The sequence below is a fragment of the Zootoca vivipara genome, chromosome 8 (assembly GCF_963506605.1).
Source record: "Zootoca vivipara chromosome 8, rZooViv1.1, whole genome shotgun sequence".
NCBI classification, from domain to species: Eukaryota; Metazoa; Chordata; class Lepidosauria; order Squamata; family Lacertidae; genus Zootoca; species Zootoca vivipara.
This window is the reverse complement of record NC_083283.1, coordinates 1,200,561-1,219,857: the sequence shown is the minus strand read 5'-3', so window position 1 is coordinate 1,219,857 and position 19,297 is coordinate 1,200,561. Positions and strand designations below refer to the sequence as shown.

Genomic DNA, 19,297 nt, shown 5'->3' with positions numbered 1-19,297 from the left:
CAACCTCCACTCGAAAAATCCTTTCGTTAAGCAGAAATTTCGTTAAGCAGGGCATTCGTTAAGCGAGGCACCACTGTAAGTAATAACATAACAAGCTTCCATCTAGGCAGGTCAGCTTCAGCCCACATGCAAGTCAGGCAGGTGTTCAATGGGAGTGTTCCAGTACCTCCCTCCAAACGGGTTTAGCAGTTGAATCAGGGAATGTGGCAACCGTCTCTGCACCCCTTCCCGTCCTTGCGCCCCCCCATGTCTCCTGCAGCATCTCGTTTGCCCCCTCCTCACCTTCCACTCTGCACCAGACACTCCGGAAGGGGGCACAGGGCAGCTCCTGCCCACTTCTAGACTGGAAGCGGAGAGAGCCTGTGGCCTGCTTTAGGCACCCTGCCAAGGGGGTGCTCTCTGGCCCCAGACCCTCTGCCATGCCCTTTGCTTCAAAGGTGCCAGCAGCAGCAGGTAAAGAGCCAGCCCCACCTGCCCCCACTTACCTGTTGAATCAGCCCCACCATCAGCTGGAGGAAGAAGAGCTGGAAAAGGGGGGAGAAAAAATGAGAGGCCAGGAGTGAGGGACCATCCACACGAGAACTCATGAATGTCCAAGGAAGCGGGAGGCTGGAAGGTTCAGGGCAGGTGCAGGAAAGTCCTTTTCTCTCGTTAATCATTGGAACTTACTCCTGCAGGAGGCGGGGATGGCCACCAAACTAGATGACTTTAAAAGCAGGATAGGACACATGGATGGAAGAGGGAGACAGTCGATGGCTGCTAGCCAGGAGGGGACAGTGGCATAATTTATTATAATTTTATTATTTTTATTATTATTTATTATGTATACCCCGCCCATCTGGCTGGGTTTCTCCAGCCACTCTGGGCAGTTCCCAACAGAATATTAAAAGCACAATAAAACATCAAACATTAAAAAAAACTTCCCTTAAACAGGGCTTCCGAAAACAGGGTGCTGCGCTCATGTTGTGCTTGCCGGTTTCCCATAATAAGCACCTGGTCGCTGACTAGATGAGCCATTAACCTGATCCAGCAGGGGTCTCTAGGTTCCTTTCGGCAGCTCCGCCAGCAGCTTAGGCAGGATGGGCCCTACACCCAGCCTCCAGGGCCAAAACTCTTCCCCACAACCTTGCAGGACCTTCCAAGACCCTGAGCCTTCCTTGCTAGAGGATCCCACCCCCTCCCTACGGCCCCAACACCAAACTGGGTGCATTCCTGACCCATCCAATATTACAGGGGAGGCAGGCAGAGTCTTCTGGGTGTGTGCAACCTGCGCTAAATATTCAGCCACTGTCCCGGGACTGACAGCTGGCTTCCCCCATGTTCTCGAGTCAAAGGGAAGATTCCCCAAATTTGAAAGTATAACAGCCTTCATTGCCTTGCGGGGGGGGGGAGAGCTGGAGGTGGGCGGGGGGCAAAGAGGACGGGTCGCCTCCAGACCCAGGGCAGGGGCCTCACCATCTCAGCCAGCCTGCGCAGCAGAAAGCGCTTGCGGACGCGAGGAGAGCGCGGGAAGTTCAGCTCGTAGCACAAGGTCGGCGCGAAGAGGAAGTAGTAGAGGTCTGCCACGGAAAAGGGAGGAGAGAGGCGTTAAGGGCAGGGGCACCAAACAAGAGCTGCCCTCTCCCTTTGGGAAAAGGAGCGCAGCTCAGGCACAGAGGAAGCGAGCTGCATGCAGAAGACCCCGGGCCCCCAACCCCCCCAACCCCCTGGCAGCATCTCACCAGGCAAGCAAGGCTGGGGGGGAGTTGGACGCCTGAAATCCTGGAGAGCCGTTGCTGCCGGTCAGTGCAGACAACACTGCCTTAGATGGGCGAATGGTCTGACTCTAAACAAGGCAGTTTCTCCTGTTCCCCAATGAGGGGGGTGGCGAGCAGAATAAACCTTTGACCTCGGAGCCACCACACTCCAGGGGAAGGCAAGTGAGCATCTCCCAGATGAAGGGGGGATGTCGGGGGGGGGGGTCAGCCCCAGGAGAGTCACTGCCAGACCCCCCAGCCCCGCCAGGATAGCCCTGCCAAAGAGCCACAGGGAACCGCCCGCCACGGACGTCTTGCCCGGCCACTTTACCTCTATAGGTCAGGTTTGCTGGGTAAGCCACGGCCCCCGAGGCCACGTTCCCATTGGCCTTCTGCGACCCGGCAGCTGGAACAGACAACAAAGGGCATCAGTCAGAGAACACAGGTCAGAGAACAGCAGTGTCGGAAGGAACCCCTAAGGTCATCTAGCCCAACCCCCCTGCAAGGTAGGAATCTTTGGCCCAACATGGGGCTTGAACCCACGACCCCGAGATTAAGAGTCTCCTGCTCTACCAACTGAGCTACCCACAGTCGTTGCCTTATTCCTGCATTGGGAGGAGGGGGTTGGACTAGATGACCCTTGGGGGCCCTCAGACCAAAAGTCAACTCAGACCATAAAGATGCACATAAAAGGACATTAGAATGGAAGAGGAGCCAGCTGGATGAGGCCAAAAGGGGCCCAATCAGTCCAGCATCTTCTGGCAGCGGCCAACTAGTTGCCCCAATGGGAAACTGGAACACAGGACCCGAGTCCCTCCTGTGGCTTCCAAAAGCTCGTATTAGGAGCCTTGTGGCCTCCAACAGAGGAGGAACAGCCTAGCCAGCCTGGCTTGTAGCCACGGATAGCCCTCTCCTCCTCCATGAATCTGTCCAGCCCTCTTTCAAAGCCATCCCAGTTGGCACTCGGGGGGGGGGTCTCAGGTGCCCCTACCAGGCCTGGCTCCCCCCCGTCCCCCCGGAGTCAGGGCTCACCGGAGCGGGCTCGGGCAGCCTTGGCTCTCCTCTTCTCCCGGCACCACTTGTTGACGTCCTTGAAGGAGAAGAGCTTGAGGAAAAGGATGGTGTGGACCCCGAGAGCAAAGACGGCCCCAACTGCGGAGGGAGAAGAGAAGCGGGTGGGCGGGAGATGCGGCAAGCAGCCCCACATAATAATCTGCATTCCCTCTTGCATGCCCCAGAGGCGGGAAGGGGGTGAACCGGGCCTGACTCTCTGACCAGCGCCCATCAAGAAGAGGCAGCTCTTCTCAAAGGCTATTTTGGGGGGAGGCAGGTCAAGGTGACGTTGTGCGCCAGCATCTTCTGAGCAAGGAGGGGTCAGAAACCTCCCAGCTTCCGCCCCCCCCCCCTCTGCCTGGGCCACAAGCGGTAGGGCTGGGGAAATAGAGCAATACAGGGTCCCAAACCGGTTTCAAGCCCGTATTGCAATATCAGTTCCATCCTTTTTGACCTGCCAATATATCACGAATCATGACGTGTGTGTGTGTGGTATGCAAAAATCACGAGGTGGAGGAAATGGTGAAGCCAGGAAATGCCTCTCTGTAGCTCCAACCTTATTCCAGACATGTGGGAAAGCTGCTTTTCAAATCAAGGGCCACCTTCCCTTCAATGCAACCCCCTGGGGGCCAGATGTGAGTGGTGGGTGGAAGGGAGGGACCAGGCAAAAGGGGATGGAACGGCAAATGCAGATGCTGTTTCTGCACAAAAGAGAGAGGGAAGAAGCATACACCTCTCCTGAAACCGCCCCCCCCCCCCAGACCTGAGGCTTCCCAGCCCCAATCGAGGGGCCCTGCCACCCAGGAGCCCACAACAGAAAGCCACCTTTTCAGAGCAAGTGCACACGTCTTTGGGGGGGGAGGGGCTGCGCACTCACCTGGTGTGATGGAGGTGACAGCAAGAGTCACCAGCGCAGGGAAGCATAAGATTGTCAGGAGGTTAACGGTGTGCAGGACGGCCCCAAGGTGCTCCGGAAAAGAGCCCTGCGGAAGGAAGGGGAACAGGGGCAATGCTCTATGGCCGCCTTAAGCGCTACCTGCCCACCCCTAAAAGGGGCCCCCCGCTATTGCTGTTATTATTATTTCAATTTAAATACCTCCCATTATGAAGAGATATCAGGGTGTTGCAAACCAGGACTCAAGGCGGCTTAAACAAATCAGTATGATGCAGATACAAAGCTAAAAACATTATCAGCTGTAACAGTCAAAAGGGGAATTAAACTCTAATAGGATTAAAACAGTATTTTAAAAATCTATTAAAATACTGGTAATAAAAAAAAAGAAGTGTGGTGGAGTATCCTTCTTTGGAGGTCTTTAAGCAGAGGCTTGACAGGCATATGTCAAGAATGCTTTGATGGTGTTTCCTGCTTAGCAGGGGGTTGGACTGGATGGCCCTTGTGGTCTCTTCCAACTCTATGATTCTATGAAACAGCACAGTACTATGACAAGCGCTTTCCTTAAAAAGAAGAACAGTCAGTTCCCAAAGGCCTGTTGGGACAACACAGTCTTCAACTGCCGGCAGGAGGACAACACGGAGGGAGCCGGTCTGGCTTCTCTAGGAAAGGACTTCCAAAGTTGTCTTGGAGGAGCCACCACCAAGAAGGCCCTCTCCTGCGCTCCCACCCAGCCTGCCCGTGAAGGTGGCAGGACTGAGAGAAGGGCCTCCCCCTGAAGATCTCAGAGCCCGGGCAGGTCCGTATGGCTGAACACGATCCTTCAGATAGCCCAAGCCTACGCCCTAAAAAGACCCCGTTTCGCAAGGGATCCCAGCCTGCCCCCCAAAAACACACTTACCACCGCCAGCCTCTTCTCGATGTGCAGAGCTGCCAGAGCAAACACATTGGCCACTGGGGGGGAAAGCAGACGTTGGCGGTCACTGCTGGGCGGTGCAGGCAACCGGGAACAAGGATTTGGGTCCCCGTCCTCAGCCAGCCCAGGAATTTGCAAGCCTGCAGGTTGGAGGGACCCTCAAGGCTCATCTAATCCAACCCCAGAAAAGTCACTCCCATCCATTCATCCCCCGCCACATCCAACCCCTTTTACTTCTCTCTCTCTCATGCACGCGCATTGCCTCACTCAAGAGCCCGGATCTGAACGGGGCAGAAGACTGGCAGCACCAGGGACCAAAAAGCGGCAGGACACGGAGGCCGCGAGGACTTTTGTAAGCAAGAAGCTCCTTAAGAGGTACAAGCGGTGGGAGCCAAGCGGAGACCCGTAGGCCGAGGACAGGCGTCCGCTGGGTCACGCAGAAGGATTCAAGAGATGTGCTGAGATCCCTCGACTCACCGATAATAAGGCACAGCGAAGGCCAGCTGTAGGGGTCTTTCAGGAACAGGGAGATGACCTGGATGGGGTCCACCAAGATGCCGTACCTGAGGAGGGAAGGGGCACATGGCGAGAGGCACTTTCTCCTCCCTCCCTCCCTCCGTCCCAGTCGGACAACCCAGGCCCAGGAAGGAGGAGAAGGAGCTGCAGCCCTTTCTCTGGACCCCGCAACCCCCCCCAATTCCACACCCCTATGGGCTGCCTCCTTTGAGGACTTGCTTGATGCGGAAGGCGTTCTCCTGTCTGCTGGCTCCTCCATGACCTTTGGGAGAAGGGCAGGACGACGGGAGGCATGTTGGCTTCCCAGGAGGTGTTCTGGGCAGCCGAGCTGGGCTTTGACAAGGAGGCGCTCTCAGGATCAAGCCACGGGCGCAGCATCATTGCCGAGCCACAAGTGGCGCAGACACGAACCCCACAGATATGTTAAGTAAAACAGAAACATCTGCCCTCCTCCTTGCTGCTTCTGACAGCAACAAGGGACAGGTCCCCAAAGCAGGCCTAGGCAAACTCCGGCCCTCCAGATGTTTGGGACTACAATTCCCATCATCCCTGACCCCTGGGTCCTGTTAGCTAGGGGTGATGGGAACTGTAGTCCCAAACATCTGGAGGGCTGGAGTTTGCCTAGGCCTGCCCCAAAGGCAGCCTGTCACATCCACTCTGATCTGCTACGGCAGAATTGTAGCATCCCCAGGGGAGGTCTCTCCACTGCTGAGCGCAAGACTTACTTAAGGAGGTTCTCTAGGAAGAGGCGAGCGTTGCTCAAGACCTGGAAGACAGGGGGGACACAAGTCAGCAGCAGCTCCTGCTGCAAATGCCAGCCCCCCCCTCCTTCCAATCCCAATCTCAAAAACCGGCCATAACTGTCTCTCGATATCCAGCAGGTGCCTTCACTGTAGAATTTCTGCTAAAACCCATGTGCTTAGAAATGCTGGAAGGAATTATAATCTGATTTAGTGTTTTAACTTCTTGCATGTTTTAATGTATTGCAATTCTCTTCCCCCCCCCCCATTTCTATGGCTTTATCTTTCTGTAAACTGCTTGGAGGTGCATAAATTTTGTGAAGTAACGATACAAATGAGAAGATGCAGTGCAATGGGAGGCTGGTCTCGGGCACCTGCCTCCCCCAGCACTAAAGAGGATTCTGCGGGACTGATCAATTTGGGAGGGGCGCAACCGGGGGCAACTGAGCTACAATTCTGGCAACTGGTCAGGCAGCTTAGACTGAGAGCTGTTTGTAATAGTTTAATTTCTTGTAATATTTCTTTATTTCCAGGTTTTCATATTAATTTTTTTATTTCCTTCCTAACTCATTTACTATTTCCAATTTTTTACTTTCTTTCAGCTTCTTCAGATGGGCATTCTGTAGTATTAGGGAGCCCCTTAGGACTGCCCTGCTTCCGTCCCAGACCCCAGTCTCATCCACCCCTTGATTGAGGTCGAAGTCAAAATATTCTTTAATTATTATTTTTTACCTTCCTCTGCTATACACGAAAGCTCATACCAATGACAAACTTAGCTGGTCTCTAAGGTGCTACTGAAAGGATTTTTTATATTTTAATTCTATACTGTTTACTATTTCTTCGTTTAATCTCCACTCTGCAATGTGAGCTCACCACCTTATGGAAGTACTCCATGTTTTACTGTTTTTATATTTTGCTGGAAGCCGTCCAGAGTGCTTGGGGCAACCCGGCCAGAACAACAGGATACAATTAAATTAGTATTATCAGTATTTTGCTCTGGGTTGGGCGGCACGATGAGCCACGCTGTCTTGCCACACGCCATCCAGCCCCTGTAGGCAAGTTTCGCCCTGAGCAGTTGCCACAGAGGAGGAGGAGGACGAGCACAAGGAAGGAGACAGGAAGATAGCGAGGCTTGTTGCTAAACCACAAGCCTGCCTGCTTCCTCCTGCTTTCCCAATCGAGGGTGAGCAGGGTTAAGTCCCGGGAGCAAAGGTTGTGGGGAGCAAAGGTGGAAGGGACTCAGCAGGGCCCCCCCCCGGCCCTGCCTCTTTCAACACCACCCTCCTGCTGCGTTTTTGAGCTCGCCTCTCCTTCACTGGGGACAGACAGACAGACCGAGGGGAGCTTAATTAAAAGCTGGGCTGCCTTGGAGGAAGCAGGAAGCGTTTCTTCCAGCCAGCTCACCCACAACAAGGAGGGGGCATAGCAGGAGGGATCCGGCCCACAAGCCAGTTTCCCCTTAGGAAGTGTGCGGGTGTGTGGAGTGGTCCTTCAGCAAAGGGGGGCTTCAGGAAGAAGCTGGCTAGGGATGGGGGTGCACAGGCTGCAGTTCAAAGTGCGGGGCCTTTTCGGGACTGGCCCCTGACATTCTGGCTCCAGCTGAACCCAAAGCAGAAAGGTTTGGGGGTTGAAACTCGAAAGCCCCCTACACAAAGAGGGTAAAGGGGGGGGGGAGAGAGAACAGGCCCTGAAAGCTAACTTTCCATAAACATCCCAGTCTGGAAGTTTTGCATTTCCTGGAGGCATCACATACAGTAGCTTCCTATCCTGGCAGGGCAGGGCAGCCTCAGAGTGGAGCCCAGTGGCTGGCGGGGCCAGAGAGCGCTCTGAAGTACATGCCAGCTGTTGCCATCGCCTCTCCTCGCCCGGGCAGCAGGAGCAGAGCCAACCAAGCACCAAGGCCGCCCCCCCCACCCAAGAGGGTTGCAGGAGGAGCATCAACGCAAAAGGACAGGCAGGCTGCCCGTCTTTCTTTCCAAGTCCTGCCTGCTCAGTTTCACAGACTAATTCCAGGCTTAGCCAATGCCTCTGTGCACCTTGGCTGGACCAGTTTCTGCTGGGCCTGCCCCTTACCCAGAGCGGCTGCGGCAACCCAGCCAGATGGGCAGGGCATAAATAATAAAATTTTGAGTATTATTAGAGGAACGTACTGGACCAGACTGCCCTGTTTCCATCGCAACCCCAAGTGCTCCAGGTAGCCCACAAAGTCAGCACGAAGGCAGAGACAGACATCCCTCAGGCATGTGCGTGTGTGTGTGCCCCAGCACCTCATATTCACAGGTATACTGCTCCTGAACTTGGAGGCTCTCTCTTCAGATGGATGGAGTACTCCTCCACTGACCTGATTGCTTTAAAGCTCAGCCCCCATGCTAGCCAAGAGTTGAGCAGCAGGACCAGATTGCTGGGCTATCGACACCACAATAGCCCTTCTGTACCCTGAAGGGGGGCCACAACGCCCTCCTTGCCCCTGGAGTATGTCCGTCTGCCTGGCTCCCAGCCAGGTCCTCTGCAGGGAGGGGATCTGAGTGCCTCTGTTGGGGGATTGGCAGCCGCCGCCGCCACCGGGAGGCTCAGGAGGGCAGAGGTGCAGCAAGAGACCTGGCACAGGGTGCCAAGCAGCCTCGAGGCAGGAGGGCGAGGGCAGAGGGGCAAACTCTTGCTACTCACCAGCATGACAACACACCAGTTCAATATACCCCGGTAGTTGCTGTAGCCACTGGCTGAGCTCAGCAGGGAATCCTGAAGTCTGTGGCATCTGGGAAGGAGGGAGGGATGGAGGAAGAAAGGAAGGAAGGAGAGGTTAGAGGAAGCAGGGACAGAAGCAGGCCGGCACTAGACACAGGCAGGGAGGTTAATTCACAGCCACATTCGCATCCTTAAAGCACACATGCCAGGCCCAAAACCACCTGCGGCATCTCCCCAGTGCTGACCGGGGCAGAAGGGCATTGGGAGCCAAAGCATCTGGGGGGCACCGGGATTTTTGCGGAGGGGGGGCTGCAAGGGCCACCAACTTGGGAGGGCTTCACGTAGGAGAGGCTGTGGACTCTCCTTCCTTGGAGGTTTTTCAACAGAGAGGGTGGGTGGCCACCTGTCATGGATGCTTCAGCCGAGATTCTTGCATTGCAGGCAGTTGCAATGTTCCAGAGCTGGGCGATATACCATATTGGCCCAAATATAAGCCGCACCCGAATATAAGCCGCACCCATAAAATTCAAGGTGGGGAAGAGAAAAAAAGACAACACCTGGATATAAGTCGCTCCCTTAAAATTCTACAGGCACTCATATCCATTCTGTTTTACCATACGTCTGTTTCAGCAGCGATATCATAAAAGCCCCTTTTCGTAAGGTCGCAAATTTAAGCCGCTCTTTAACTTTTCACGGTTGGAATTTGGGGGGGGGGGGCAAAGTGAGGCTTATATTCAGGCCAATACGTTATCATCCAGAAAATTGGTTTGAAGTCCATATCATGGCATTGGTTGCATCATTTTTGACCTGGCAATGTATCACAAATCATGGTGTGTGTGTGTGCGCAGAAATCACAAGGTGGAAAAATAAATCAATCAATAAATGCCTCTACAGAGCTCCATCCTTATTTCAGACATTGAGAGATATTGCTGGAAGCCATATCCTGGGGTTACCCAGTCAGGTGTGTAGCATATAAATAATAAATTTTAGTCGTATTATCATTATTTTATCAGTATATCACAATGCTTATAGCTGCTGATATAGCACAACGCTTGGAAACCAGGTATCGCCCAGCCCTCGTAATAATTTTAATTTATTATTTGTACCCCGCCCATCTGGCTGGGTTTCTCCAGCCACTCTGGGCGGCTTCCAACAGAGATTAAAAATACATTAAAACATCAGTCATTAAAAACTTCTCCAAACAGGGCTGCCCTAGTCCCTTCCAGCTCCGATTCTATGATTGGGCTCCATGAGAGAAGGGGGCTCTTGTGCTTGGATCCTGCCCGAGGATTTCCTGTGGGGGCACCTGGTTGGCCACAGTGAGTTCCGGATCCTGGACTTGGAAGGTCATTGGTTCTGATCTTAGAGATGTTTGGAAGTAGCAGTAATAGCACAGCGGAACCTCGTGTTACATGCCGCCGTCCTTGCGAACGCTTCGGGTTACACGCTCCGCCAACCCAGAAGTAGATGCCCCTTGTTGCAAACTTTGCCCCGGGATGCGAGCGGAAGTCGCACGCTGGCAGCGTGACAGGCACCATTAGCGATAGCATGCCTCATGTTACAAGCAGTTTCGGCTTAAGAATGGGCCTCTGGAATGAATTCAGTTCGTACCACTGTAATGGCTGCCCGGTACTCTTAAATCTGGCTTTCCTCCATTGCCACGCTGTAAAGAAAACCTAGCGCTACTTGTAGCCTGAGCTTCAGGTTATGAAACTGAAAAAGCGGCCTCCAGGCTGCCTTGCCTCCAGCATCTCTTGGGCAAGAGTCCTGAAGGTGAGCCCAGCATTGCTAATCCTTAAGCGCAGCGTGCCGGCTGGAGTCTGGTCTCATGTGTTGACCCACAGGCAGTCACAGGTCTCTGGAGTCAGCTTCCTCTGCCCCCACCCCAAATCTTTGCACACCAGAGACACCCGCAAGGTTTCTCAAGCAGCAGCAGCAGCACAAAATGTGCCAGGAAGCAGCGCCCATCACCAAATTCGCCAAGGGAAGTTGTCTTAAAGCCTATGCCCACCCATCTGGCAGAAAGAATGCCGTGTTAGTGGAAGAGAGGAGAGGGGAAGGCAACTTTGAAACCCCTACCTCCATCACACACCTCATTAAAAAGGGGGCATTGCTAGTTCCAAGTCTTGGTGCTGACCTTGAAAGCCCTAAACGGCCTCGGTCCAGTATACCTGAAGGAGCGTCTCCACCCCCATCGTTCTGCCCGGACACTGAGGTCCAGCGCCGAGGGCCTTCTGGCAGTTCCCTCCCTGTGAGAAGTGAGGTTATAGGGAACCAGGCAGAGGGCCTTCTCGGTAGTGGCACCCGCCCTGTGGAACGCCCTCCCATCAGATGTCAAGGAAATAAACAACTATCTGACTTTTCTGAAGGCAGCCCCACTTAGGGAAGTTTTTAATGTTTGATGCTTTATTGTATTTTTAGTATTTTGTTGGAAGTCACCCAGAATGACTGGGGAAACCAAGTCTGGTGGTTTGGTTTGGTAATAAATTATTATTATTATTATTATTGCCAGGAATGCCCTGGAGGGAGGTGTGGGGAAGTCGATTAACACAGAAGGATAATGAATATTGTGAAATGGATGTACCAATTTACAGTACAGTACTGTAAAGACGTAGATAAAATTAAAAGGAAGCCCCGATGTCATATAGAGGAGGGTGAAAGGTTGTTTTCTGCTGCTCCAGAGAAGCGGACACGGAGCAATGGATTCAAACTACAAGAAAGAAGATTCCACCTAAACATTAGGAAGAACTTCCTGACAGTAAGAGCTGTTTGACAATGGAATTTGCTGCCAAGGAGTGTAGTGGAGTCTCCTTGATTCTATGATTCTAAGACTTCACACCAGTAGCTGCTCAACAAGGCTTTGATTCCATAACCGTCCCTCCCACAAGGAACAGCTATGCTACCTCAGGCACACCCTCCTGCCAGGAATTACAGTTCAGGGGACAGGCGTCCAAGCAAACTCATCAGCCCAACAAATCGCCCTTCCCACGCTCCTCTCAGGCACACAATACAAGTAGTATTTAATTAAATTTAATTAGTACAAAGCCAATAATGTAATACAGATAACACCCAGGCATGTGGCATCCTCTTTTATCACTTCCCTGGGCATGTTGCCTCTGCGAAAGACTCTTGTGTTTGACCCACTCAGGAGGGTGACGGCAAAGAAGTCACCTCCATTCCTGAGAAATCTTTGTTCCGGCCACCTTCACGGGAGACTCAGGCTGCAGGGCTGGAGGACTCAAGGCAACCAGGTGGCGCAGCATTCAAGGCAACCCTTAGCCCAGCAAATCCCGGCTGTTGTGGTTCCCAGCAGGCAACCTACTCTTTCTTTACTAAAGATGCATTTACTCCCATGACCACCAAGGCCCCACAGCAGTCTGCGGCATGCAACTCCCGCCCCCACCCAGTTCCAAAACGCCCAAGACAAGGAGAACAAACCTGCTACGTCCCTTCTAAGGTGCAAAGGACCAGATTAGAAAGGTGATTTAGTACCGCCGTTGGTTCAGATTCCACCCCAAAACAAAAACATATTGGGTTAGGCATGTCCAAAGTCCATTTCGGGGGCCTAATTTGGCCCGCCGGTCGGTTTTATCCGGCCCCTGTTGCAGTTTAATTCCTGGGGTTAAATCCTTAAAAAAAAAGAAAAAGCTCAACTACTTCAATTCTTCAAAAAGTCAACAATTTTGGTTGGCCCTCACAGCCCTTCAATTAATCAAATCTGGCCCTCTTTGGAAAAAGTTTGGACACCACTGTATTGGGTGCATGCGGCAAGAGGGAGGGATTCTTCTTCCACCTTCCCCAGCCCAACAGTCTTCCATCCCCTCCACAAATCTGAGCCATTTCCCCCACTTGACCCCAGGGTGTTTCTTAATCCCAGGAATTAAGCCCCAAGCGAGCAAGGACATGTTTCTGCAGCATCCATCACAGGCCTTAATCTGTTTGGATAAGCCTTTTATCTCGATCTCTTGGCCAGCCACCCACAGGGTACATTCCACCAAGAAAGGGAACTGACCTAGCAGGAGAAAGCCACATTCTCCTAGGCAAGCTTGCACTTTTCCTTCCCTCACAGGAGGTGGTTCAGCGATGGGAAGCTTCACAAAGACAAGAGGCGACATGACGGACATTTATAAAATTATGCATGGCCTGCAATAGGGCTGGGCGATATCTGGTTTTCAACAACATGATATATCACCAGCTAAACACTGCGAGATACTGTTGTTGTTTAGTCGTTTAGTCGTGTCCGACTCTTTGTGACCCCATGGACCAGAGCACGCCAGGCACTCCTGTCTTCCACTGCCTCCCGCAGTTTGGTCAAACTCATGTTCGTAGCTTCGAGAACACTGTCCAACCATCTCATCCTCTGTCGTCCCCTTCTCCTAGTGCCCTCAATCTTTCCCAACATCAGGGTCTTTTCCAAGGATTCTTCTCTTCTCATGAGGTGGCCAAAGTATTGGAGCCTCAGCTTCACGATCTGTCCTTCCAGGGAGCACTCAGGGCTGATTTCCTTAAGAATGGATAGGTTTGATCTTCTAGCAGTCCATGGGACTCTCAAGAGTCTCCTCCAGCACCATAATTCAAAAGCATCAATTCTTCGGCGATCAGCCTTCTTGATGGTCCAGCTCTCACTTCCATACATCACTACTGGGAAAACCATAGCCTTATCTATACGGACCTTTGTAGGCAAGGCGATATACTGTACCGATATCTAAAATAAGGATGGAGCTATACTGAGGCCTGGCCTGGCTTCAGAGTTTCCCCTGCATTGTGATTTTTGCCGGCGCCTGCTCCTAGATTCCCTGCCAGGGGAGAGATGAGCCGAGTTAACAGGGACTGCAAGAATGTATAGAAGCATTGGCTTGCTTCATGGTTTTCCCCACACACACACACTCTTGTGATATGTCACCAAGTCAAAAATTATGAAACCGAAAACATGATTTGGACTTCAACCCGGCATTGGGCATTGCGTCGATATATTGCTGAGGCCCAGTATGAAGAAATTGGACAGAGAAATGTTTCATGTGATGCAGTTAAACTCTGGAACTCCCTTACGCAGGAGGCAGGAGTGGCTATAATTATTATTATTATTATTATTATTATTATTATTATTATTTATACTCCGCCCATCTGGCTGGGTTTCCCCAGCCACTCTGGGCGGCTTCCAACCGAATATTAAAAACAGTACAGCATCAAACATCAAAAATTTTCCTAAACAGGGCTGCCTTCAGGTGTCTTCTAAACGTCAGATAGTTGTTTATTTCCTTGACATCTGATGGGAGGGCGTTCCACAGGGCGGGTGCCACTACCGAAAAGGCCCTCTGTCTGGTTCCCTGCAACTTGGCTTCTCGCAACGAGGGAACCGCCAGAAGGCCCTCGGTGCTGGACCTCAGTGTCCGGGCTGAACGATGGGGGTAGAGATGCTCCTTCAGGTATAGTGGACCGAGGCCGTTTAGGGCTTTCAAGGTCAGTACCAACACTTTGAATTGTGCTCGGAAACATATTGGGAGCCTGTGTAGATTTCTCAGGACCGGTGTTATGTGGTCCCAGCGGCCACTCCCAGTCACTAGTCTAGCTGCCGCATTCTGGATTAATTGCAGCTTCTCGGTCACCTTCAAAGGTAGCCCCACGTAGAGTGCATTGCAGTAGTCCAAGCGGGAGATAACCAGAGCATGCACCACTCTGGCGAGACAGTCCGCGGGCAGGTAGGGTCTCAGCCTGCGTACCAGATGGAGCTGGTAGACAGCCGCCCTGGACACAGAATTAACCTGTGCCTCCATGGACAGCTGTGCACCTGGTCCTTCAGGGGCACAGTGACCCCATTCAGGACCAGGGAGTCCTCCACGCCTGCCCGCCTCCTGTCCCCCCAAAACAGTACTTCTGTCTTGTCAGGATTCAACCTCAATCCGTTAGCCGCCATCCATCCTCCAACCGCCTCCAGACACTCACACAGGACCTTTCCCGCCTTCACTGGTTCTGATTTGAAAGAGAGGTAGAGCTGGGTATCATCAGCATACTGATGGACACCCAGCCCAAACCCCCTGATGATCTCTCCCAGCAGCTTCATATAGATATTAAAAAGCATGGGGGAGAGGACAGAACCCTGAGGCACCCCACAAGTGAGAGCACAGGGGTCTGAACACTCATCCCCCACCACCACTTTCTGAATGCGGCCCAGGAGGAAGGAGCGGAACCACTGTATGACAGTGCCCCCAGCTCCCAACCCCTCTAGATGGTCCAGAAGGATGTTATGGTCGATGGTGTCAAAAGCCGCTGAGAGATCCAGCAGAACCTGGAAACAGCTCTCACCTTTGTCCCTAGCCCGCTGGAGATCATCGACCAGCGCGACCAAGGCAGTTTCAGTCCCATGATGAGGCCTGAATCCCGACTGGAAGGGATCCAAGTGGTCCGCTTCTTCCAGGCGTGCCTGGAGTTGTTCAGCAACCACCCGCTCAATCGCCTTGCCCAAGAATGGAAGATTTTAAAAGATAGGGAGGATTCATGGAGGATTAGAGGGCTATGGATGGCTGTGGGACTGTCTAGGAAGGTAGTAAAGGATACTTGACTGCTCTACCTATACATCCCTCATTGCTCCTGGCCATGATGGCAATGTTTCTGGATACCAGTTTCTGGAAACCACAGGAGAGAAGAGAGGGCTCTTGTGTTCAAATCCTGCTTGCAGGCTTCCAATTAGGGCATCCAGTTGGCCACTGTGACAACAGGAGGCTGGCCTAGATGGGCCCCCAATGGCTTGACCTAGCAGGTTCTCCTTATGGATCACAGCTCGTTCCAAACACCACTTCAAGGTTATGGAAGCTGCCCACAAGTGATCCCTTCATAAAAGCAGACCAGCGTAGATCGGTGTCTCAATGATTGCCCCCCCCCCCCACACACACACACGGCAGCTTAGACGAAGTTCTCCAAGGGCCGAAATATTAGGGGGGACCTGGTGTTCTATTCACCTGCTCATTTTTCAAGTTCATGCTCCTGTGCTGCTGGTCCCCCAAAAAGCTCATGATGAGTCACTAGAAATAGTATTAAAAACCCAGATCTCTCAAAATACCACCTTCTGCTTTTGGGAGCTGTGCTGCTGGAAGTGCAACACAGAGCCCAAGAGCCTAGCAAGGAGGGGGGCTGAGTTCAACCCCCCCCCCAAAAAAACCCCGCCAGACAACAGAGCGTTTCTGGGTCAGCCATGCTCAGCGGCAGCTCAGCTCAGATTCCTTGTGCCCTTTGAGAAGAGAGGCAGGAGCCCAGCCGCCTGCTGCTACCTGAATCGAAGAGCTTCTCCTCTCCTACCCCCCCCCCAAATAGTCCTTGCTCCTTCGGCTTTGCAGCAGCCACACCGTTTGGCGCTCTTTGGATCAGGCCACTGAGCCCCAGGGACACCAGGAGGCACAAAAGCCGTTCCTGCCCAAGGGTCGCCTTCAGCATCCCTTCAGAAGTGCAACCTTCAGAAGAGAAGGTTAAGGGGTGATATGATAGCCATGTTCAAATATATGAAAGGATGTCATATGGAGGAGGGAGAAAGATTCAATGGATTCAAACTACAAGAAAGAAGATTCCACCTAAACATTAGGAAGAACTTCCTGACAGTAAGAGCTGTTCGGCAGTGGAATTTGCTACCAAGGAGTGTGGTGGAGTCTCCTTCTTTGGAGGTCTTTAAGCAGAGGCTTGACAGGCATATGTCAGGAATGCTTAGATGGTGTTTCCTGCTTGGCAGGGGGTTGGACTGGATGGCCCTTGTGGTCTCTTCCAACTCTATGATTCTATGATCTGCAGGGGAAGGCAGAGACCCCCTCCGTGGGTAAAGGCCTTTGCCCAAGTCCTTGCAAGGCTGCTGCCAGTGTGGAGGCCTTACAGGGCTAGAGGGACAAACGGTCCACAATCCCAGGCTGGGAGTGGAAGAGGAAGACTCATTTGTGGGCTCAGCTGTGGGCTCCCGAGGAATCCTGATGCCCCAAGCTGCTGCTTATCTGCCAGAGGTGGGGAGCCAGGTCTCCTTCCAAGGCAGCTTTTGGCAAGCAGGGGAGTGAGGCACCTAATCCAGACCAAGAATCTCTGCTCCACCCTAGCACAGAGGCCCAGGCAAGGAGACCAAGGCGTTCCCATTTCAATTAAACAGGGCTGGCAAACGGGATAGAGGGGGCCCTCCACTTCTGTTTGCAAAACAGGCGAGGCACAAGCTGGTGAGACCTGCTGCCAGGTATCCCTTGTCCAGATTCTCAGACAGGTAGAGCTACCAGTGAGGTGACTCAAAGACAGGCAGGATCCCAAGCCAGTTTACCCGAAACAATGCTGTTTGGCAGGGAACAGACTCTCACCAAAGGTGGTGGAATCTCCTTCCTTGGGGGTTTTTTACACAAGTCGGGCGGCCTCCTGTCACGTATGACCTAGTCGAGAATCCTGCATTGCCAGGGGGCTGGACTAGATGGCTCTCGGGAGCCCTTCCAACACAATTCTACGGTTCTAATAATCTTCCACAGGAAGGTCGGGACCCACTCCTGGGTCACATCCTGGCCTAAGGAGCCGAGTCCCCACCCCGGCACTGCAATGTCAGCTAGATTTAACATGTACAAGGCCCAAGCATAAGATCACTAGGGACTAGTAACTCAGGTGTCGGAGAGGAGTCCTTTCTATGAAACAGAATGCCTCTTGGCATTTAACAGTCCAGAAGCAGCTCCATTTTGCCGCAAGGTCCATACCTGCTTTGTAGAAGCAAAGCGTCCTGCTGTGTCCCACATCTTCAGGACGCACACGCACACACGGACCACTTTTGTGGTTTTGGAGCAGAGTTTGTATTGCAAGTCCTAGACCAGGCTTCCTCAACCTCGGTCCTCCAGATGCTTCGAGGCTAAAATTCCCATCATCTGTGACCACTGGTCCTGCTAGCTAGCGATCATGGGAGTTGTAGGCCAAAAACATCTGAGGGGCTCAGGTTGAGGAAGCCTGTCCTAGACCGAGTCTGCATCCTTTGTACCCCATTCCAGGCCCGTCAGGTGCAGCGCCCCAGAGGCAGCCCTCCTCCGCAAGCTTTTCCAACAGGCACCTGAAGCTGCTGAGAGGCGATCCGGAGATTTGGGGTGAAGGACAGTCAATATACAGGTGCCAGCTAAAACCGCTTGCTCTTTCCATCCAGTTCCAGTGAAGGAGCAGAAGTGCTGGATCAGCACAAAGGACTGGATGTGTAATGACACACATTCCAGAGAGAACAGAAGTACCTGGGCAGGTAGTCCAAGACAACAGTATTCAGATGCTAAATGGGTTTTTGCTCCACCTGCAGAACAGGTAAGCTCTCTGATCCACCTTTGTTGATGGATGCTCACGTTGCTTCAGAGTTTTCCAGCTGCTCCGGCTGCAACCTCACCCAGATAGATGTCCTGGACTGACGTTAGCCCTGGCCAGCCTGATGCCCCCCCCTCCAGGTGTTGGTGTTTCGGACCGTGGCTCACATCAGCCCCAGCCAGCAAAGCTAGGAGTCGGGTCCCAAAGCAAGATGGAAGGGGCAGCCCTGTCACCTTTGGGTGAAGGAAGGGGGGAGAGAAAGAGACACACTTCTCCAGCCACAAGCCCTCCATGGCCCAAGGGCACCTGGCTCCCCCGCCCATCTTCACAGGGGAACAGGAATCACAGAATCATAGAGTTGGAAGAGACCACAGGGGCCATCCAGTCCAACCCCCTGCCAAGCAGGAAACACCATCAAAGCATTCCTGACATATGCCTGTCAAGCCTCTGCTTAAAGACCTCCAAAGGAGGAGACTCCATCACACTCCTTGGCAGCAAATTCCACTGTCGAACAGCTCTTACTGTCAGGGAGTTCTTCCTAATGTTTAGGTGGAATCTTCTTTCTTGTAGCTTGAATCCGTTGCTCCGTGTCCGCTTCTCTGGAGCAGCAGAAAACAACCTTTCTCCCTCCTCTATATGGCATCCTTTAATATATTTGAACATGGCTATCGTATCACCCCTCAACCTTCTCTTCTCCAGGCTAAACATACCCAGCTCCCTAAGCCGTTCCTCATAAGGCATTGTTTCCAGGCCTTTGACCATTTTGGTTGCCCTCTTCTGGACACGTTCCAGCTTGTCAGTATCCTTCTTGAACTGTGGTGCTCAGAACTGGACAATGGCAAAGTCATAGCTATCTGCAAACATACCACCAGAGACTGCCCAGCCTCTCCGCATCTACTGGGTTGTTCCTCCTGCAACCTCAATTTAACACCTAATTCAACCCAAATATTATTCCGCACTATCAGCAAGAGCCCCAAAGCGGAGGGTCGATGCAACGGGGTCTTCCTAAATCAATGTGGGGGCTTTGCTGAGAGTTGGGGGGGGGGTTTGCAGAGACCCTGCCTGACTCTATTTACAAGGCCAGAAAAGACTGTAGCTCAAAGAGAAATGTCCATTTTAGGAGGCAAACCCAGCCACCCTCAATTCCTCCTAGCTCTTGATAGGAGATGGGCGACATTTGGGAAAGGAAGTGGCAGGGGGGGGCCACATTTGACCAAGCAAGCCAGTCTGTGGGGCCGCACTTCTCTGTCCCCCACCCCCTACCAGTTCCCTCATTGCTTTGGGATCTCCCCAGGGCCACGGCCAAGAACTCCTTGTGACAGTCAGTTTGCACACCCAGGAAGCATGTTTTCAGTTGCATGGAACATACAGAGACACTCAAACGGTATGTGAAATCCTAGGGTGAGTCACGCAGGATAGGCAGCCTGACCATGGGGGGGGGGGGAGGAGGCAGAAGGGGAAGGAAAGCAGCCAAGAACAG

At 52.7% G+C, this 19,297-nt stretch overlaps 1 protein-coding gene across 1 annotated transcript in view; it reads right to left on the bottom strand.

Moving 5' to 3' along the window:
* The window catches only part of DGAT1 (diacylglycerol O-acyltransferase 1), a 30,976-nt gene that overhangs the window by 10,151 nt on the left and 1,528 nt on the right, over window positions 1–19,297 (bottom strand). The window contains exons 2-10 of the mRNA XM_035124467.2: window positions 8,521–8,608; window positions 5,839–5,879; window positions 5,075–5,160; window positions 4,583–4,635; window positions 3,667–3,772; window positions 2,769–2,888; window positions 2,068–2,142; window positions 1,456–1,559; window positions 486–524 (exon numbers count right to left, since the gene is read on the bottom strand). Of these exons, the coding sequence (XP_034980358.1) occupies window positions 486–524; window positions 1,456–1,559; window positions 2,068–2,142; window positions 2,769–2,888; window positions 3,667–3,772; window positions 4,583–4,635; window positions 5,075–5,160; window positions 5,839–5,879; window positions 8,521–8,608 (712 nt within the window). The remainder of the gene's footprint in view (window positions 1–485; window positions 525–1,455; window positions 1,560–2,067; window positions 2,143–2,768; window positions 2,889–3,666; window positions 3,773–4,582; window positions 4,636–5,074; window positions 5,161–5,838; window positions 5,880–8,520; window positions 8,609–19,297) is intronic.